This window comes from Scyliorhinus canicula, chromosome 3 (assembly GCF_902713615.1).
Source record: "Scyliorhinus canicula chromosome 3, sScyCan1.1, whole genome shotgun sequence".
Taxonomy (NCBI): domain Eukaryota; kingdom Metazoa; phylum Chordata; class Chondrichthyes; order Carcharhiniformes; family Scyliorhinidae; genus Scyliorhinus; species Scyliorhinus canicula.
The window spans coordinates 213,068,264-213,088,982 of record NC_052148.1 but is presented as its reverse complement, the minus strand read 5'-3'; the positions used below and the strand labels follow the sequence as shown (position 1 = coordinate 213,088,982).

The 20,719-nt window shown below is 46.7% G+C and overlaps 1 protein-coding gene across 4 annotated transcripts in view; it reads right to left on the bottom strand.

The window, feature by feature from the left end:
• Window positions 1–19,840, bottom strand: part of LOC119963275 (annexin A10-like) — a 108,142-nt gene extending 88,302 nt beyond the window's left edge. For all 4 annotated transcript variants that reach the window (XR_005460069.1, XM_038792127.1, XM_038792128.1 and 1 more), the window contains exons 1-2: window positions 19,750–19,840; window positions 15,191–15,272 (exon numbers count right to left, since the gene is read on the bottom strand). Coding sequence is in view for 3 of the 4 variants with exons in the window: in XM_038792127.1 (XP_038648055.1) it covers window positions 15,191–15,272; window positions 19,750–19,767 (100 nt within the window). In the remaining variant the exon portion in view is untranslated. The remainder of the gene's footprint in view (window positions 1–15,190; window positions 15,273–19,749) is intronic.
• Between the last annotated feature and the right edge of the window lie 879 nt (window positions 19,841–20,719).

The following is a 20,719-nucleotide window of genomic DNA, read 5'->3' as shown; positions in this document are numbered from 1 at the left end:
TTGGCATCACTGCGCACCGATGATCGGGCACCCATGCGCAGTGCGGCCAAATTTTTTTTTATATGGTCGCAGCCTTTTTATTTCAAGTTCAAGGGGCCAAAGGGACCATTGGGGCCAAAGGGACCCAAAACCATTTCCACCATTTTTGTCAGCAACAAACAAGGTAAGAGAAAATGGTGGGTCACACAGGTCGGCCGGTGTGGGTCGCGAAGGTCGGCCGGCGTGGGCCACAAAGGTCGGCCGGCGTGGGCCGCAAAGGTCGGCCGGGTTGGGTCCCGAAAGTTGGCCGGTTGGTAAAAATGGGTCCCCGGGGAAAAAAGTTTGAAAAACACTGGCCGAAGCAGTGGTTCTGAAAGCTGGAGGTGACCTGCAAAAATATGTTTAACATAAATATTTAACTGAATGTGAAATGGAGAATAAAATAAATATCTCTACTAGCTTTAAAGCAGCCCTGAAGACCATTAATAGGCCCTACTCAGCCCTTTCTTTATGAAATTAAATGAAATGAAAATTGCTTATTGTCACGAGTAGGCTTCAATGAAGTTACTGTATCATCCCTGCTCGATTGCCTTTGTCTCCTCTTTCACTGCTCATGCCTCGTGTGACCTACCTGAGGGTTGCGCGACACAGTGGTCCGCAATTTACAACTGCTTTGCCAGTGAGTTGCCTCTGAACCCATAGCAGGTTTCCACAGCTCACTGGCCTACTTTCAATGAGGCCCAAGGCCAAATATCGAGTGTTCCCTGAGCCTATTCAACCCAGTTATGCCTGTAGGCCATTGTTAGCTCATGTCACCCCCATCCTCAATCTGCTTGGGGGCCTTGCCAGTCAAAAGCCCCTCTGTTGAAACCAATAATGCAGGCTAGCCATCATTGATCCCTTCCATGTGAGAAGATAAACACAGGTACGTGACTGCTATTTTCAGTAACCAAATCTGCAGCCGCTTGTTCAAGGTTAGAAACTATTGTTCTCAGGATCTTATGGTCACATAATGTTGCTTAGGGATAAGGTAATGCAGAATTCACTTCATGACTCCCTTAAATGAAGCTTGAGCAATTCTGCTTTGCAGAAAAACACATTGCATTTTCCAAATGTTGTTCTTGAAATCTCATTTTTTTAGGATTAAAAACAACTTACAATTGTCTTGAAAGACAAAATCACCCAAAATTTTCAGTGTTTGGAAATGATTGTTACCAAGGCAAGTAAATTAAACTTGAGAGTTAGATGATCATGTGATTGCCAATTATTAATATTTCATTGGTAAATTATAAACATGGTAACCATTAGAATGAAAGAGAAAGAAATGAATCTAGAAAAATAATAGCATTGCTCATTTGAATTGAAACCAGCTAGTTTATAGAGAAGTTTTGTTGGTATAAGGGTGATTAATAATAGTGGAAACAAAATAAAAGCTTACATGAATTTATGGTTCTTTTAAATGCAAGTGATAAAATTTAAGCTCTTGTAATATTGGTTGACTGATCTGTGCTCTCGATATAGTATATATTGCATTTATAAAGATTCAAAACTAAATTTTAAAAAGCCCTTCCATTTATACGAATGTCACGGTAACAATGTCTAATTCCTTTTATTTGCCTCAGTGGGTGGTTTATTTTACATTAAATTTAAATAAAATAATCAATACATACACTTTCAGTGTGCATGAATGGAAATTTAATCTTTTAAAACTGAATTATTAATGAAGAATTACTTTAGGAATTTAATCATTGTAGTTTCATTTTGGAAGATGATTTTCAGTAATATTTAAAATTACATCTCCCTTTACAGTAAAGGGTGGAAATGATTACATTTATAATTAGCAAAACTTAGCAGTCTAGACTAACTGCTCCAAGAACTGTGCCTTTGCATCATATGTTCACTGCTCCAACATGTGAAAGAATATGTTGGGCACGATTCAGAGGACTCACATTAAAGTCCAGTGAAGGGCACGTTTAGCGGGCTGTTTCTTGGCGGCTCCAGTGTCGAGAGACACCCCGCTATCCAACGGCACTTTCTTTGGCTTCACGGAGCCAAGGCCGCACTTAGAGGGATTTCCTGCGCTCTTTCGGATGGGCGGTGCAGACCCGATGGGCCGAATGGCCTCCTTTGGCACTGTAGGGATTCTATGAAACACTGAGAGCGTTCAGAAAATCGAATAGCATCTTAAATCTCTCTGCTGAGTTAGAAATAGTCTTAGTATTGTGAGTTTGTCCTCATCATAACGATTTCCCATTGCTGGCATCACCCTGTTTAATCTCCAGTGTACGCGTTCTGTGGCTTTAATGCCCCTTCTATAATGAGGCACTCAAAACTTCAAACAATATTCTATCCATGGCTTGACCAAGATCTTACATAATTCATAACTATCTCTACTGTAAAACCTCAAATTCCATTGGCTATTTTAGTTTTTATGCACCTGTACTTTCAGGCATAACCCTAGGTCACTGTCTTCATCTACACACTTCAATGTGTTTCCATTATGTCTTTTTATTCTCCCAAGATGTACCTGTCTTGCGTTTTCTCAAAATATGCATTTAATGCTGTTCTTTTTGCTAAACTGTCCTCTTTTCCAGTTATCCTCACTGTTTGCCAAAACTACTTATGTGTCCTCAGCAAATCTGAGATGTCGCATCCTACACTCAAATTCAAATCATCAACATATACTGAGTAAAGTCAACCCAATAATGATCACTGACTATATTTTCATCCCTTCTCCAGCCTGGACACAATCCATTTGCCAGCAACCATGTTCCCATTATTTTATCTTGTACTATATACCTTGTGAGACCTTATGAAACATCTTCTGAAAATCCTTATAGGCCATATCAACTGCAATCCTTTATGCATCTACTTCACTTTATGCTGAATGTGATTGATGAACTTAAATTTTTTTGAAATAAATGCTAACTTTTTTCATTGATTTATAGATCCTAAGATTTTTCACTCAACAGACAAGGGCCGAACCTATCATCAGTGGGAAACTCGGCTGATTTCGGCGACACGGTAGCGCAGTGGTTAGCACTGTTGCTTCACAGCGCCAGGGTTCCATGTTCGATTCCCGGCTTGGGTCACTGTCTGCATGGAGTCTGCATGTTCTCCCCGTGTCTGCGTGGGTTTCGTCCGGGTGCTCCGGTTTCCTCCCACAAGTCCTGAAAGACGTGCTGTTAGGTAATTTGGACATTCAGAATTCTCACTCCGTGTACCCGAACAGGTGCCGGAATGTGGCGACTAGGGGATTTTCACAGTAACTTCATTGCAGTGTTAACGTAAGCCTACTTGTGTCAATAAAGATTATTATTATTCTATGCCCAGAGTGCTGTTAAAAAGGGAGTTTCAGGATTTTGACCCAGTGACAGTAAAGGAATGGTGATATATTTCCAGGTCAGGATCAGGATCAGATATGGCTTGGAAGGGAACTTGCAGGTGATGGCATTCCCATGTGCCTGCTACCCTTGTCCTTCTCATACTCAGTAGAATCATAGAAACCCTACTGTTCAGAAGATGGCCATTCGTCCCATTGAGTCTGCACTGACCCTCTGAAAGATCACCCTACCTCGGCACACACCGCAGCCCTATCCCTGTAACCCCACCGAATCTTTAGAAACTAGAGGGCAATTTAACATGGCCAATCTTGTACATACTGCACGCTGCTGTAACTGTGTGTTGGTGGTAGAGGGAGTGAATATTTAAGTTGGTGGATGGGGTGCTGCTTTGTCTTGCATAATATCGCCATTCTTCTGTGTTCCTGGACCCAGGCTAATGGGGAATATTCCACTGCATTTCTGACGCGTGCCTTGTAGATGGTGGACAGGCTTTGGGGAGTCAGAAGGTAAATTACTAACCTCAGAATTCTCAGTCTCTGACCTGCCTTTGGAGCCACAGGCTGGGATTGTCCACTCCAGTTAGTTTTGGGCGAGTTTGGCGATGGGAGCGAAAAATATTGAGAGAAGGCCAAAGTAGTGTTTTACATTGGCGTGAAAGAATGCTGTGATCGCCCCCTCCTGCTGTCAGCGATGGGCTATGTTTCCTGATGTTCAACAGCGGGAACATCACTATAATACATTTGTATCTCATTATCAGGCCCACATGCCAAAATCATATCCCACCCCAACAATAACTTCATCCACTGCGATTTGATGTCAGAATGGCACCAATAATGACTGACTTCAAAAGGCATACGCCTGCCGAGCACCCCTCCAGTGAGAACTCGGAGATGAGTGCAATGCTGGCTGAGTGGTTCGACTTATTGAGGGGATTCACTTGGGCGTACTGGCCTGACTCTGGTGTGACCATGCTTGACTCAGGGACAACTGGGCAACACTGGAGGGATACCAGGACAACTCTAGAGGGAGACAGGGATAACACTGAAAGGGAACTGGGGAGGTTGACTCCAAGGTATTGGAATGGAAGTCTCCAGGGTATTGGGGCCTAGTCAGTTGGGGGGGCATACCGGAGGGAAGAGTCCGAGGTACCAGGCAGAAGGGTCAAGCGAGTGTGGCGGGGAAGGGGGGGGGGGGCGGTTGGTGGTGGTTGACTGAGGCCTGTACCGAGGGGGAAAGACTGTCAAGTGTAAAAAGCACCGTTCCTAAGGATGCATTCTGCTGCTGGGCCACAGGCTTCTTGGGAGGGCCTCACAGCAGGGAGGAAGACTTAGGGCAGTGCAGCGGGTGTGTGGAGAGTCATCATTGACTGACAATTCCGCTCAAATCTGGAGGGGGAGTGTTTCTGGAGGCGGGATGTTGACAAGGACGAGTTTAGTGGAAAGACATGTCAGTGATCAGTACCCCATTGTAACTGAGATTGTTCATCTGTAACTCAATTGACAAACTAGTCACACCATTATGCCAACTCAAGCACCATTTCTGTGTATGAGTGTCACTGATTGTTGCTCAACACTTAATCCTTGGCCCACTGACTTCCAAAATCGCTGACTACCATGGCGTGCCTGTACCATCGGTTGACTGACAGGCAAATATATTCCCTTAGAAAATTGGCAAGGGCACATTGCCAGAGGAGAGAACTTCTAATCCTTGGGCGGAATTCTCCGCTCCCGCGAAAAATCAGGAAGGCCGTCGTGAACTCGGCCGGGTTTCACGACGGCCTCGGAGGTCGCTCCTCGCACCTTATTCACCCCCACCCGGGGGGCTAGGAGCGGCCCTCCGTAACTCTCGGCCGCCGGGCCAAGGCGGCGCGCCGAGGATGACGCAGCCAGCGCGCCTAAGTGACGTCAGCCACGCATGCACAGGTTGGCCTTCTCAAACCCGCGCATGCGCGACTGCCATCTTCCCCTCCGCTGCTTCCCAAGACGTGGCGGCTTGATCTTGCGGGGTGGCGGAGGGGAAAGAGTGCGTCCCTTTGAGATGCCGGCCCGACGATCGGTGGGCACCGATTGCGGGCCAGTCCCCTCCCGAGCACGGCCGTGGTGCTCACTCCCCTCTCCGTCCCCCACAAGCTTCAAACCAGCTTTTGGCAACATGTTCACGACGGCAGCGACGAGGTGTGGTTGCCGCCGTCGTGAACCGGTCGCGAATGGCAGGCCGCTCGGCCCATCCGGGTCGGAGAATCGCCGGTCGCCGTGAAAAACGGCGAGCGCCGATTCTTCCGAGCAGGGGGTGGGAGAATCGCGGGGGGTGCCAGGGGGGACGTGTCGTGAGTCGCCCGGCCCTCCTGCGATTCTCCCACCCAGTGTGGGGAGCGGAGAATCGCGCCCCTTGCCTATTGCCAAGTGCACTCCATAGACCGAGATAAGTGCATAGTCTTGAAATGAAGCTTTGGACAATACATGTGCCTGAGAAGAGGGCTCAGGATGCAATAGAGTGGCCACAGTTGTAGCCCCTTGGTCATGTGGTGTAGGGTAAGCAGAATGAGAAGTAAAGACAGAGCATCAATCTGGTGGCCAGGACATGAGTCCATGGGCTTGAGAGGCAGCTTCAGATGATGAATGGGCATAAAGTGATCCTTAGGACAGATGTTAACATTCAAGTCTCTCTCTTTGACACTGCAGTGAGAAGAGTGAATGAAACATGAAGTCTGGTGAACTCATTGTCATTCTTCTCACTCATGAGCAGGGGAGAAGAAGACATTCACTGAGGTGCCTGGCTTGCCAAAGCCAGGAGCAGAACCGTGAAGAGGAAAAGGTGGCAGGGCCTGCTCTACACGCAGAGGATGAACTCCAGAGTGCCACCACTTGGAGATGCCTCGCTGGACACAAGTTCCACAGACAGCGTCTAACATACCTGCAGATGTCTCAGAACCATTGTCGCTAAAGACTATGCATGTCTGAGGAGCTGGTTGGTCACATCTGCCACGTTCTGTAGGATTTGGTGCCATTGGAACTTGGGGTCATCCGCTGCCAGTGTTGCTGAAAGTTACAGTGTCACTCTCTATTTTTATGCCACTGTCTCTTTTTAGGGCTCCACAGGTGAACCTCTGTGGGATTTCCCAAGCCTCCACGCACAAGTGCACCCAGGCAGTCATGGATGCAATCTTCACAATGTCACACAGCTTTGTCAACTTTCACCAAGATCAGGCAAGCCAGGATGCAAAAGCAATGGGCTTTGCGCAAATCACTGGCTTTCCACGGGTGCAGGGTGCCATTGACTGCACTCATATAGCACTCAGATCCGCAGGGCATCAAGCAGTGAACTATGTGAACCGCAACAGTTTCCACTTGCTGAATGTTCAGCTGGTCTGTGGCTACACCAAATGCTTCCTCCAGGTGTGTGCTCGATTCCCAGGGAGTGTGCACGACGCCTACAATCTGAGCCCCCCTCAGATCGCTGACATGTTCCAGGGTACACAGCACTGCAGGATTGACTCCTCAGGAACAAGGGCTATCCACTGAGGATGTGGCTGATGACGCTTGTGTGGAGGCCACAGAGAGCAGCTGGGACAAGATACAATGAGGCTCATGCTGCAACACACACTCTGGTTTAGAAGTCTATACGGATGCTGAAGATGAGGTTCTGGTGCCAGGACTGGACTGGTGGACACCTGCAATATAATCCACGGAGGATGTCATGTATCTTGGTCTTTCTATGCCCTGCACACCCTGTCGCAACAAGGAGAACTGCCTGAAGAGGAGATGGAGGAGTGGCACATTTCCCCTGATGAGGAGCACATCAAAGGAGATGAGGTTTAGGAGATCCTTGAGGAAGGGGATGTCAGCCAGGAGGTAATGGCAATGTCCAGAAGAGGCAGACAAGCTTGGGATGCACTCTTGCCACTAGATTCATGACGGGTGATGAAGAGATCCAGTAAGGTCAATCCATTGTCTTCAGATGGCTTCTGAGAGCATGGCTGTCCCATCTGGCTGATAGCAGCGTACACCCTCTGTGATAGGACTCCTGTCCCGGGATTCAGCGGCTGCCCATCGTCCATACATTGCCAAAGGATGGTGATGGCTTGCAGTGGGAACAGTGCATCGATCCTCACAGATCTTCTGTGAATGTCTGAGTCTGGTCTGGCTGATGGCAGCTTGCTTATGCTCAATGACTAGGGCCATATCATGGTGATGCATCGGGGAAAGCTTAACCTCTCCTGATCTTATATCAAGCATCATGAGTTCTACCCTTGAGGTTCAGTGCCACCGGAGACTGAGGCATATGGGATAGGGGGGACCAGCTGCAGTTCAAAGTTCAGGGAGCACACATTGACAATGATTGGAATGTGTGACACTAGCTTGTACATTTTGGGAGACAGCCTCATTCCCTAAGAGAAACAGACATGACTGATTGTTCAGTCACGGAGAAGGACGCTACCACTGTGCTGGAAACTGGCACAAAGCACATGGAGGGAATCTATGACTGAGCACCCCGTCCTTTTCCCATGCAGGAATCCAGTTTTCAGGTCAGAAAGATAGGAACACAGTTCATCAGAACAAGAAGCCACAGAAAGGCTGCATTTAGTGAGAGTTTATTTACAGAGGTGAGAGGTGTGCTTACCATGCTGTGCAGCTATAGCTGCTTAACCTTTCTAACCCTGCCAACATCCACAGTGGAGGTGGAGTCAGCCGGCTGTCTGCCATGCCCTATCATGTGTGATGACCTTGGCAGACATCCTCAGGAGGGCTGAGGCCTGGAGGGCTGCAGCCTGCTTTCAGTGTCATGCTGTGTGGCAGTACCACCTTCCTCGGCCTGTGGAGCTGAAGAGGTCACAGGAAGAGGGGATTCTGATTGGCAGGGCACTCCTGTAGTCACCTGGTTGGGTGTCCCGGGATATGCATCAACTGGTCCTCCTCCCTATGGGTGCCCAAAAGCTCCGGGCTTCCTGCTTGGGAACGAGGGGCAGCTGGAGTGAGCTCGGGAATCCCCGCCGTCCTTTGGTGTTGGCACTGATAGATCCCAGCAAGTGCCTGCACCATGGAGTGCATGCCCTGCAGCAGGGCAGGACAAAGGTCTTGCACTAAGATTTCCATGGCAGCCGCCACTCCAGCTGTGTCCACTTCATTTCATTGCAATGTCAGCACAATCACCCCAGACACAATGTGGATGGACTCCTCCATGTCACCTTTCAACTGAGGAATGTACCAGAAATCTTTCTCTACCTTGCCTTTGAAGCACCAGCAACTAAGGCATGGCTGAGTCCAGAGGCACATCATTTGATTGGGCCTCAACAGATTCCTGGCCTCCAGCAATCCTCCGAGTGCTGGCACCCTGGGTGCTTGCTGCGGCACTGAGAGTGTGCAGCAATCCTCCGAGTGCTGGCACCCTGGGTGCTTGCTGCGGCACTGAGAGTGTGCAGCGATCCTCCGAGTGCTGGCATCCTGGGTGCTTGCTGCGGCACTGAGAGTGTGCAGCGATCCTCCGAGTGCTGGCACCCTGGGTGCTTGCTGCGGCACTGAGAGTGTGCAGCAATCCTCCGAGTGCTGGCACCCTGGGCGCTTGCTGCGGCACTGAGAGTGTGCAGCAATCCTCCGAGTGCTGGCACCCTGGGTGCTTGCTGCGGCACTGAGAGTGTGCAGCAATCCTCCGAGTGCTGGCACCCTGGGTGCTTGCTGCGGCACTGAGAGTGTGCAGCAATCCTCCGAGTGCTAGCACCCTGGGTGCTTGCTGCGGCACTGAGAGTGTGCAGCGATCCTCCGAGTGCTGGCACCCTGGGTGCTTGCTGCGGCACTGAGAGTGTGCAGCAATCCTCCGAGTGCTGGCACCCTGGGTGCTTGCTGCGGCACTGAGAGTGTGCAGCGATCCTCCGAGTGCTGGCACCCTGGGTGCTTGCTGCGGCACTGAGAGTGTGCAGCGATCCTCCGAGTGCTGGCACCCTGGGTGCTTGCTGCGGCACTGAGAGTGTGCAGCGATCCTCCGAGTGCTGGCACCCTGGGTGCTTGCTGCGGCACTGAGAGTGTGCAGCAATCCTCCGAGTGCTGGCACCCTGGGTGCTTGCTGCGGCACTGAGAGTGTGCAGCAATGCTCCGAGGGCTGGCACCCTGGGTGCTTGCTGCGGCACTGAGAGTGTGCTGTGATGACCAAATTGTGATGCTGAGGCTACTCTAAAACTAGGTCAAACCGAGGTGTGTCTCTGCACTGGTGGAGGCTGTGGGTGAGCGCTGTGACAGTTCTTCGATATCGGGGTCTGTGAATCTCTCCTCTCTGCTGCTGTTGGGGCTGGAGTCGAGGATCTGGCTGGTGGACTCTCTGGGCTGCATACCAGGTGCACATGCAAAAGAAAGGAAACATCATTTGTGCATGGCAGGGGCCTGAGAAACAGGAGAGATGACTCACAGCATTGTTGTCTAATGGATGACGCAATGCTGGATCCTCACTTGGTTTATTGCCGCCAACCTCACCATCAGCACAGGAGCGATCGGCGTCATGCGTGTCCTCGAAGTCTATGATGACCTTACGTCCTGGTATCTCTCCACCCCTCTGAGATCTGGCCCGCTTGATGTGTGGCAGCTTCCCCTGCTATAAATACATGAAGAGAGTGCAAGCAGTGACCCCTCCAGGGCAGATGATAAGGATTGCTGGAATGTGTGGTGGGTGAGTGAGACCAGTGAGGTGATGAAGACACAGCCCAGCAGGGGAGATGAAGGTGTGTGTGGGAGAGTGAGTGGTGGTGTCCCTTGAGCTGGCAGTGAGTGAGATTCTTGAGGATGTGTAACGGGTTTGTGAGTGTGCGCATTGAGAGTGATGACAAGTGACTTAACCTGGCAGAACGAAAGAGGCCATTTATCTTCCTGCAGCACTGGATGGCTGTCTGTGGTGGTATGAATGTGAGCACTGCCATTGGTGCAGAGCATTGGTTCCCCATTGGCTCTGGCTGGTCATGTGCCTCTCATCCAATTGGCTGGAACTAGTCATGTGACTGCTCACCAATTGGTCGAGAGGCAAGTAGACCCCGCCTCCGAGGTGTGTTGTAAGTACCCAGGATTCCCGGCGGTCGGCTTTTTCTCTGTAGTCGACCACCGGGCTAACAACTAGCTGATTAAAGCCACAGTTTGGATCTTCATCGTGTCTCGAGTCCAATTGATGGTACATCACTGTCCTCTTCTGCAGGGCATTGAAATTCATGGTCACTGCCAGCGCCTCCCATGCTGGGGTTCCACCCTGAGTGCGGGTAGATCGAGGAATTTCTTCAGGGAGGTCGGAGAATTTTGGTTTCTTGGCAGTCATCACTTCCTGGCAACCTTTTAGCTGGTGTGCGCTGGGGTGGTCTTTAAATGTGGTGCCCGATGATTGCAGGGCTGAGGTGTGGAAGGTTCCCCACCAGTGATATGGCATCGAACCCGTAGCTAAAATCTTTGACACTAAGTGCCACACAATACAACGGAAAAAGGCGCCATTGCCATCTGTGGTTTTAATGACACTTTCCCCGTCTGCCATTGGCCTTTCGGGGAAAATCACATATTTATATAGCTGGTTCAGTTACTGATCAATGGTAAACCGCAGAATGTTAGTGCTGGAAGATTCAGGATTCAATTCAGTTAACTACCTGACCGGTTACAAAATATCAATTTAATACAGACTCTTTTGGTTTAGGCTTTCCCATCGTATTAATTTTCAACTGGATACTCCCCACTGTACATTAATGTTTTCCTAAAATGCAACCCATGATCATGGTCAAATATTAAGGGAGGTATTCTCCCCCCCCCCCCACGCCGGGTGGGAGAATCGCTGGGGCACCGCGTGAGTCGCGCCATGCCACCCCGACACCCGCGCGTGATTCTCCCACCCCCCAAAACCAGCGCCGCGAGAATTGCGAGGGGCCGCTCGGGGAATCGCCACAAACGGCAAGCGCCGATTCTCTGGCCCGGATGGGCCGAGCGGCCGCTCCGACAAGACAGGCTCCCGCCGTCGCCGTCCACCCCTGGTTGCTGCCGGCGGGAACTGTGCGGGAACGCTGGGGTCGGGGGCGGCCTGTGGGGGGGGGGTGTCCTTCACCGGGGGGGGGGGGGCCTCCGATGGGGTCTGGCCCGCGATCAGGGCCCACCGATCAGCGGGCCGGCCTCTCCCCCCTTGGGCCTACCTCCTTCCGCGGCCGGCCCCAGAACACCGGCGCCATGTTGGTGAGGGGCCGGCGCGCGGAAGACGTTCCCCACGCATGCGCAGGATGGCTCCATGATCGCGTGAACCACTCCAGCGCCGTGCTGGCCCCCTGTGGGGGCCAGAATAGACCAGACGGCGTTCACGATGGCGCGGGCACTTAGTCCCGGGAGCAGAGCAGTGATGGGCAGTAGAAGCCTGTGGAATGAATAAATTAAAGAATTAGATTTGAAGAAGATGATTATTACATGCGCCATGCATTTTATGATATAAACATAAACTGATATTTAATATAACAGTGCAGTGCAAAACTGACTATTCCAGAGATTGGTTAACCTGGCAGTGGCAGAGAAGCCAGAGATGATAGCTCCACATGTTAAGTGCTTTTTCCAGGACTCCTTATGGGTCAGGAGGAGGAGTTTCCTCATGGAAACTTTTGACCACCATAGTCCTAATCTTGAACCTCCACAATGTCGACCTCTGCCCCACTTCCAACTTCGGACTTTTCTGACTGCCTCCACCCCCTCAATTGCCAGGGACCATTCCTAAGGATCACTCTCTGGCAGCTGGTTTTCCCACCCAGCTGTCAATTTGGCTGGTGGATGATAAAGTTAAAAAATGATAATGAGGTGCTGATGTTAAATGGGTCAGAACCTCTCCCAGCTTTGCTGAATTCTAAGGCCAATATCATTCTCTCGCCATAGCCTCCCAATAAATAGCACAGACCCAAAGTTTAATCCAGTTCCGGATTCTGTTTTACTCTAAAGAGGTTGTTTTTTAATGGAGTATCTTGTGCTTTTGAAGTCAGTAGAGTTGGAGTGAATATTAAGTATCTCTTCATATTAAATATGTAGTCATGAAATGATTTGTGGTCATAATTGTTCAGTTTGTAATCAGCATAATGATTATGTGACTAATGTGAACCAAGTTGAATGCAATTACCTCATCAATGCAATCAACAATTCCAAGGGTCCAAAGTTTGAATCCAGCTAATTAATTCAATCTATTTTGAATAGAGGGGTGTTACTTTGAATGAATCTGATACCACATTTTCCAATAAAACATGCTTAATCTGATTGGCATTGCACTTTTGCTGCAATCATTCTGTCAAGACTTGAACAGTATCTGGCTTGTCAACACTGAAGTAAAATAACAAAGAAAGAATAACATTAAGCAACAGGGATCTTAAATTAAATAATAAACTCCCACATGTACAAGGTACACAGGCATATCTGTGATCAAGATCCAAGGCTGCTCCCTTTCTTAATCATTAACCAGTGAGTGTTGGACAAATGTTTGACTGTTAGGAAACACTTTGTTAACATTTTCACCAGCAGAACTAAAGAGGAAGGAATACAATTGAAAATATAATTTCACCTTAGTTTACTCTTGTTTTCCAGATATTTCCAGTAGATTTAAAATTAGTTTATTAAAGACTTTAAAAGAAAAAAAATACATCCAATAAAATAATCTTTTTTTACTGTGAGAACCATGATAAGCACTGTTCATGGGAGCCTGAGAGGCCAGTTAAAAATGTATTTTTCCAGTCCCTTTGAAATCAACGTTCGAATCAATTGGCGTTGTATTCTAAGTTGCTGAAATAACAGGGGTAATTTGAACTTAACTTGCGAGGCAGGTATGGTTACATCCTAATCAACATTTTTCTGCTTGATTTCAAATGGAGAGCAATATTAAGGGTATAAATTCAGTGTTGCACCCAATCCTATCAATTTCCTGATAGATAAGTAAAATTAAAATTGTTCCCAAAAGATCCTGGTGGTCTGTTAAAGATTTATCTGTCATTCTGAGAATAGCTCTTTCTAAGTCCACAAGCCCCCAGAAATTCAGAAAGGAGAAACCAGGGATTAGAGCTGCGAAAGTGTAAATATGGTTGGATTGTCTGGACTTGGCTAGGCAGAATGTCAGGATTCCAGGGCTAATATGGTCCACAAACGATAGTTAGCATCCCCTGGCTGGGGCAATCTTCAAAGCCAGTAACTCCCTTGCTAGAAGCGTGAGGGGCAACCCCATTTAAACTGGGTACTGCTGCGGTACAGCAGGAGTGACTCTGAAGAATTTGTGGGCCCACTGTTCTCATGTATTGACTATTTATTGGTCATCACATGTGCTCTTAGAGAAGTGATGGTTTGATGACAATCGGAGTTCAGGTGGAACTGGTGTTCAATCTAAAACAACGCAATATGGATTCAAGGGATAATCTTGACATTGGTGCTTCATGTAAAGTTGTTGCAAAGAATTGGGATTATCCCCATAACACTAATTTGTTTTTATCAGCTGTTTGTTCAATCTTTTGTTCATAATATGATTGGTGGTAATATTACTGGAGAAGTTAGCTTGGAGAAGTAATTGTATTTGACAGTGTGGAATTACATTTGCTGGAACTGACAGGTTTAATTCAGCTCCCTCACACATGAACATAGCTGCTTCTCCCGTGAGGGTCATGGTCACCATTTATACTGAAATATTCTAAAACTAAGACAGAAAACAGAAGGAACATTTAAGTTGGTTGAAGTTATCAATAATTAATACGCCTAGTTGATTTTTAAATGGGACACCGTTCGTCGAATTCCCGGAATACATTTCAGGCAATTTATTCAAAAGAATGAAAGCAACAGGCTCCATATCTGCTCATAATTTCTGATGCTGTTCTTGTAAGCAACAACATCTACCAAAGATTTTGCAGTTTTCCTCGAAATGCATTTCAATGGTAATTAATAAACAGGATCACAATTGCAGTTGAAAACCTATTTATATTGCACAGCCAGACACGTCAAAGAATCAAAATAGAATGTACTAAATGTCCCCGAAAAGCTAAATATCACACTGAATTTGTTCACTTTTATTAGGTCTCCACTATATTAATCCAACTTAATATTGTTTAGGTTTTAATGTTTGGGATATTTAAATTGAAATAATATTGTTGAGTTAGAAAGGCTTTTACCAGCAATGGGATCAGTATTGGGCTCAGATACTGGGCTGAAATTTTTTGCCAAATCACATTGTCGGACCCACAGCACTGGAAGTCTCGGGAGCTTTCAGATTGATAAATGTATTAAAAATTTCTGACGATAAAATTGATGATAGTTTTCTTTTAACTTGATTTTACTTTTCAATCCATCAAATTAATGATTATTCTTCAATCGTTTCATAGAATCGTTTTGTAGAATCGTGAACACAGCACAGTCCATCACGCGAAACCGCCTCCCGTCCATCGACTCTGTCTACACCTACCGCTGTCTTGGGAAAGCGGCCAGCATAATCAAAGACCCCTCCCACCTGGGTTATTCTCTCTTCCAACCTCTTCCATTGGGCAGGAGATACAAAAATCTGAGAACATGCAATAACAGATCCAAAAGTGGCTTCTTCCCCACTGTTACCCGACTCCTGAATGACCTTCTTATGGACTGATCTGACCTCTTTCACACATCTTCTCTACTGAGTAGCATTACACTCCTGTATGCTTCACCCGATATCTGTGTCTATGTATTTACATTGTGTATGTCCTATGTGTTTCCATGTATGGAACAATCTTTCTCATCTGTACACAGAAAAATACTTTTCACTGTACCTTGGTACACATGAAAATATAAACAAATCCAAATGCAGAATGAAGGGTTTAGAAGGTGATAATGTTTCACCTGTTTCTTTGAAAGTATTTTTATAACAAGCTATTAATAGGTGTTACATACCCATTCCCTGGAGTGCTGAGGCCAACACTTCTGCATCTACACCAGGGTTAAAGTCCGTTGCTGGAAAAATGGTTCCTTCATTCTGTGTAAAAGAAATGCAGATACCATAAACTAAAGGACGAGGCCACACAGAATGAAGTGGAAGGCCATGAAGGTTATTAAACAGTAAATTCATTAACTGTTCAGCTATTAATTTAAATTTCTCCTGTAAATTAAAATAAACTAGTTCACTTAAGATGCTTTACTTAATATGCATTCAATTGAAACAATCATTCATTAGTTGGACAGAATGTATTTATGAGCAATGCAAAACAAAATAATGCAATGCACTTTTGAAGATTGTTTCCAATATTTTTGTATCATATTTATTTTCAGATATATTGGTGGGAAGTTTAACAGGCAAGGAAAAGCAGGCTTGTCTGTGTGTATCGGGAGTAATACGATATTGGGTCAGGAGCCAAGCTCATCCTGTCCACTTCTGGGTATCTCCTGGGCAGGTTTGAAAGAGGGCAGGGAACCCAATTGGATCTGTCAAGTGTGGTATATAAATATTTGAATGGGTAATTAAGCTCTGTTTTAACCAAGGATTCTGGCTTTGACAGCCTGATGGCTTATTTTCCAAGCCGTCTGGATCTCATCAGGGTCACTGAGGCAAGTGCACAGTGGGGAGTCCTTCTTCATTGAAGCTGATATACTGGCAAGGCTTTGATCAGTGAAACGGAAGAGCTCCAGCCATGGCCAGGTGAGAGACTGCTGCTGCCCACAGCACTTCTTCGAAGGGTGTTTTCAATGTTTGATGGGTGATTGACAACTTTTTGGAAGTAACCCTCAGGATGTTGACCGTGGGGGACTCAATGACGGTAATGCCGATCAACATCAAGGGGAGATGATTAAATTCTCTTTAGTGGGAGATGGTTATTGCCTGTCACTTGTGTAACAGAAACATTACTTGCCGCTCATAAATCAAAGTCTGAATGTTGTCCAGGTCTTGCTGCTTGTGGGCACGGACTGCTTAAATATCTGAGGAATCTTGAATGGTACTGAATACTGTTCAATTATCAGCAAACATCCCTATTTCTCACATTATGAAAGAGGGAAGATAATTGATGGCTGATGACGCAGCTGAAGATGGTTCGGCCTGTGACACTATCCTTTTTGAAATAAAAATTTAAAGTACACAATTATTTTCTTTTCCAATTAAGGGACAATTTAGCGTGGCCAATCCACCTACTCTGCACATCTTTGGGTGGTTGGGGTGAGACCCACGCAGACACAGGGAGAATATGCAAACTCCACATGGACAGTGACCTGGGGCCAGGACCGAACCTCAGTCCTCAGCCCTGTGAGGCAGCAGTGCTAGCCACTGTGCCACCGTGCCACCCCTCTGGGACACTATCCTGAGGAAATACTGCAATGATGTCCTGAGATGATTGGCCTCCATCACCCACAATTATCTTCCTTTGTGTTGGGTGTGACACCAACAAGTGGAAGCTGTTCTCCAGCTGATTCCCATTGACTTTAATTTTACTCTGGCACCTTGATGCCTCACAGGGTCAAATGTTGCTTTGATATCAAGGGCAGTCACTTTCATCGCACATCTGGAACTCAAGTCTTTTGCCCATATGTGGACTGTAAAGTAATGCACTGAGTTGAGTTCCCCACTAGTTTAGTAAGACTACTTCTGTTAACCATGCGGTTGAGTCTGAGTACTGTGATTAGATAAAACTTCAACCCATCAGAATTGTCTTTGTGCACAAGTATGTGTCACACGCACAGAAATAATCAGCACGGTAGCATTGTGGATAGCACAATCGCTTCACAGCTCCAGGGTCCCAGGTTCGATTCCGGCTTGGGTCACTGTCTGTGCGGAGTCTGCACATCCTCCCCGTGTGTGCGTGGGTTTCCTCCGGCTTCTCCAGTTTCCTCCCACAGTCACAAAGATGTGCAGGTTAGGTGGATTGGCCATGATAAATTGCCCTTAGTGTCCAAAATTGCCCTTAGTGTTGGGTGGGTCTACTAGGTTATGGGAATAGGGTGGAGGTGTGGACCTTGGGTAGGGTGCTCTTTCCAAGAGCCGGTGCAGACTCGATGGGCCGAATGGCCTCCTTCTGCACTGTAAATTCTATGAATCTATGAATTAACATCTCAATACCTTGTTAAAAATCTGTTCTTATTTCCCTTTACATTGGTGAATTCCATTTGGTTTCAATGAGATGAAGGCCTGAATTTTCATCCTTGAGCATGTAGCTGGGAGTCGGGAGAATTTAAAGCTCGGTCCGGCCGCCTTGGGGTAAAGTGCCTGCAAAGGCAGGTTCTTCATTGCTGGGAGATGGATGGAGGCTGGAGTTGGGCCAGCCAACCTGGGAAGAATAACTGAGACAGCTACAGAGTCTGCCAGGCACAGAGGCTGGCTGTGTAAAAGGTTCAATAGGAAAATTGGCCCAGTTGAAATAATAACACTAAATGCCCTTCATCACTCACCTTCATGCTCCAAGCTCTCATTATGCCCCATCCTTGGTACCTCATGACCTCACCCTCCCTCATTGGCCCTTATTCTCTCAAATGCCAAGCCCTGCCCTTCCATCTACACACAATGGCCACTCTCATGCCAAGCCCTGTCCTGCCACCAACCCCCTACAGCCCCTCATGCCCATGCCATTTGACCTGCTGTACACTCTCTAGAATTAATGAACCCTATATATGGTATGTGTAAAAAAAGTAAATCATTCGTAACCTTCTCCTACTTTTAAAAACGTCTTCACTGCAAGCTAATAAATGTGTCAATCATCCAGACCCTATAAAGCAGGCATTGTCAAACCCAGGGGCGTGACCCGCGGGGGAGTCGCGGGTGGGTGTCGGGAGGGTCGCGGAACGGTCAGTTGCGGCGCTCCCGATCGCGCAAATCCACGCTCAACAGCCACAGCAGCCGGTTTTTAATAATGCCGGCTTTCTAGCGGCCTTCAAAATGGGCAGGAACAGATAAACAAAATTCAGGTGCATTGTGCATGCGTGCCCGATCATCGGTGCGCATGCGCACTTTGCACATGTGCACCGATGATCGAGCACGCATGCGCAGTGCGACCGTATTTTTTAAAATATAGTCACAGCCTTTTTTTTCAAGTTCGGGGGGACAAAGGGACCATTGGGGCCAAAGGGACCCAAAACTATTTCCTCCATTTTTGTCAGCAACAAATAAGGTAAGAGAAAATGGTGGGTCGCGCAGTTCGGCCGGCGTGGGTCGCAAAGGTTGGCCAGTATGGATCGTGAAGGTCGGCCAGGTTGGGTCCCGAAGGTTGACCGGTTGGTAAAAATGGGTCCCCGGAAAAAAGGTTTGAAAAACACTGCTTTAAGGCATCAAAAACAAGCCTCAAACCTTGAAACCAATTGATTTGTGGATACAAACATTGTGAAATTGACCGCAGCGATCAACGAGTTTGACCTGTGAAGCAAACAATGTTTCCTCTGGGGAGCAGCTGTTTTAATGCTCTAATATTTGCCTGGGCTGTCAACAAGCATACATAATAAGGCTTAACAGACAGCCCAGACAACTATTAAGTGTCTCAAAATAGCTGTTCTAGGGGATAGATGGAAGGGTGGAGCTTGGCATGAGGGGTGCATGAGGGGCCATGGGGGTGGATGGGGACATAACTTGGCATGGTGATATGAGGAGGATCTTTTGAATTGATCTTCTCTCTCATGCACAAAAGTGTTCACAACTCCTCTGAGGTATTGTGAACCATGGCTCTTTAAAAACCTGGCCCAACTCCATGAAAATTGTAATGAGTACGAGATGCCTATCTTTGCAATTGAGCTGGCCAGATCAGGAGTGTTGGGTGCAGGTATTTAATAGGAAGAAGCCGCAGCCTTTAAAGATATTTCCAAAAGGCAGCCAGGCAATGGGGTCAGGAATCCCGGAATCAGGACCCACCTGCCATTTTTAGAGGTCAACCCAGCTCAGTGAAAATCAGCACATAGCCCCGATAGAACTGACCAGAAAAGGAGGCAGGTTTAATGCCTGTGGATTGTGTTAAACTTTGCTGATATTTGTTTTAGAATAATAACTGATAATAACTTAAAAAATACAATGGATAACTTTATAAGCTAACATTATATCGCAAGCAATTATTTCTATCCCCATGACATTCTTTTCAGAATTGACTACATTAAAAAATGTTTGGACTTTATGTTCAATATATATTCTCAGTGCAAAGATAAGCTGGGTAAATCGTTTATGCAGAATTCCCATCTATCATCAGACTTTTCAATGGAGGTACCAGGAATACATCAGGAATCCAATTGAAAACTCATATTGACGGGAAAGATTTATCACTGGTCTGAACAAATTTTGTAAATCATGACACAGATGATGAAAACTGCACCTGTTCTCAATACTGGCATATGGAGGAACTGAATCTGACTGACATCATCACTCCAGCACTTTAATAACTCATTTGTTGCCAGCATGGAAATGCAGCAGTTACAGAGGGCCTCCCTTTATACACAGCACTATTCTTCCTTAGGAGAGACAGAGAGAGAAATGTCTTAAAAAGGACACTCACCATTTGGCCAGAATACATGTTTAAGATTCACAATCTCAGGTTGGCTGTTCTGTAATATAATCAAACTGGAATGACAAATGTCGCTTTGACCTTGCCAACTATTTAAGTGGCTCATTTAATTTACATAAATTGGTCACGCCATGAATAGATTGTGCTGCCCAATCACAGGTGCGATGCTCTATATGTGATAGATGACGACCTGTGAGCTGAGGTTTGTTCTGTGTAGTGTATCCTGTAATATTGATTGGTCTGCCTAGTTACACAGTAATCATATCATAAAATGTCATATTAGCATTCTGACAAATAGGTGCTTCACATTTGATGTTGTGCAGCCTTAAGAAGATTGAAAAGCCCAAATAAAATAGCTCAAATATTACTTTAAAAGATGGAAGAGAAAGAGATTAATCATTCATAACATGCACCTGAGGTAAAATTATCGTCGGATTCTATGTATAAGTTGACCTTTAAAGCTTAGAAAAGTCCTTTCAAAAACGGTGATTGACTTATACACCAAGAATAAAATGTGTCAATCCAGGCAGCAACAAGGGATGTAAATACTTGAAGTAGGTTCCATTGGGAGGCCAGTGATAAACCGAACATTGCTTATCGTTACGTGGGATGATGGTAAAGCCGAACTCTATTTAGTAAAGTGAAATATTTTCCACATTTTATTTGATAAATCCAGTTTGTTCTGGTGCCTTACAATAGAAATGTGTATCAAAATAAAATGTAATAAATTACGTTCTACCCATAAAAATGCACCCAGCAAAGATGAGGGAAAACTACTGCAGATTACGGCAAGTCATTTTGGAGTTTGACCCTGTCAGCCAGGTTCCTCCCCCTCGGAAGTGGCATAATTGTGTCGCGCGCTGCACGCCGATGCAACAGCGTTGGTGTTTTGTCAGCAGGCCCTCCCACGATGCTCTACCCACGATGGGCCGGGTTCCTGACCGGGAAGCGTGTGGTCTCA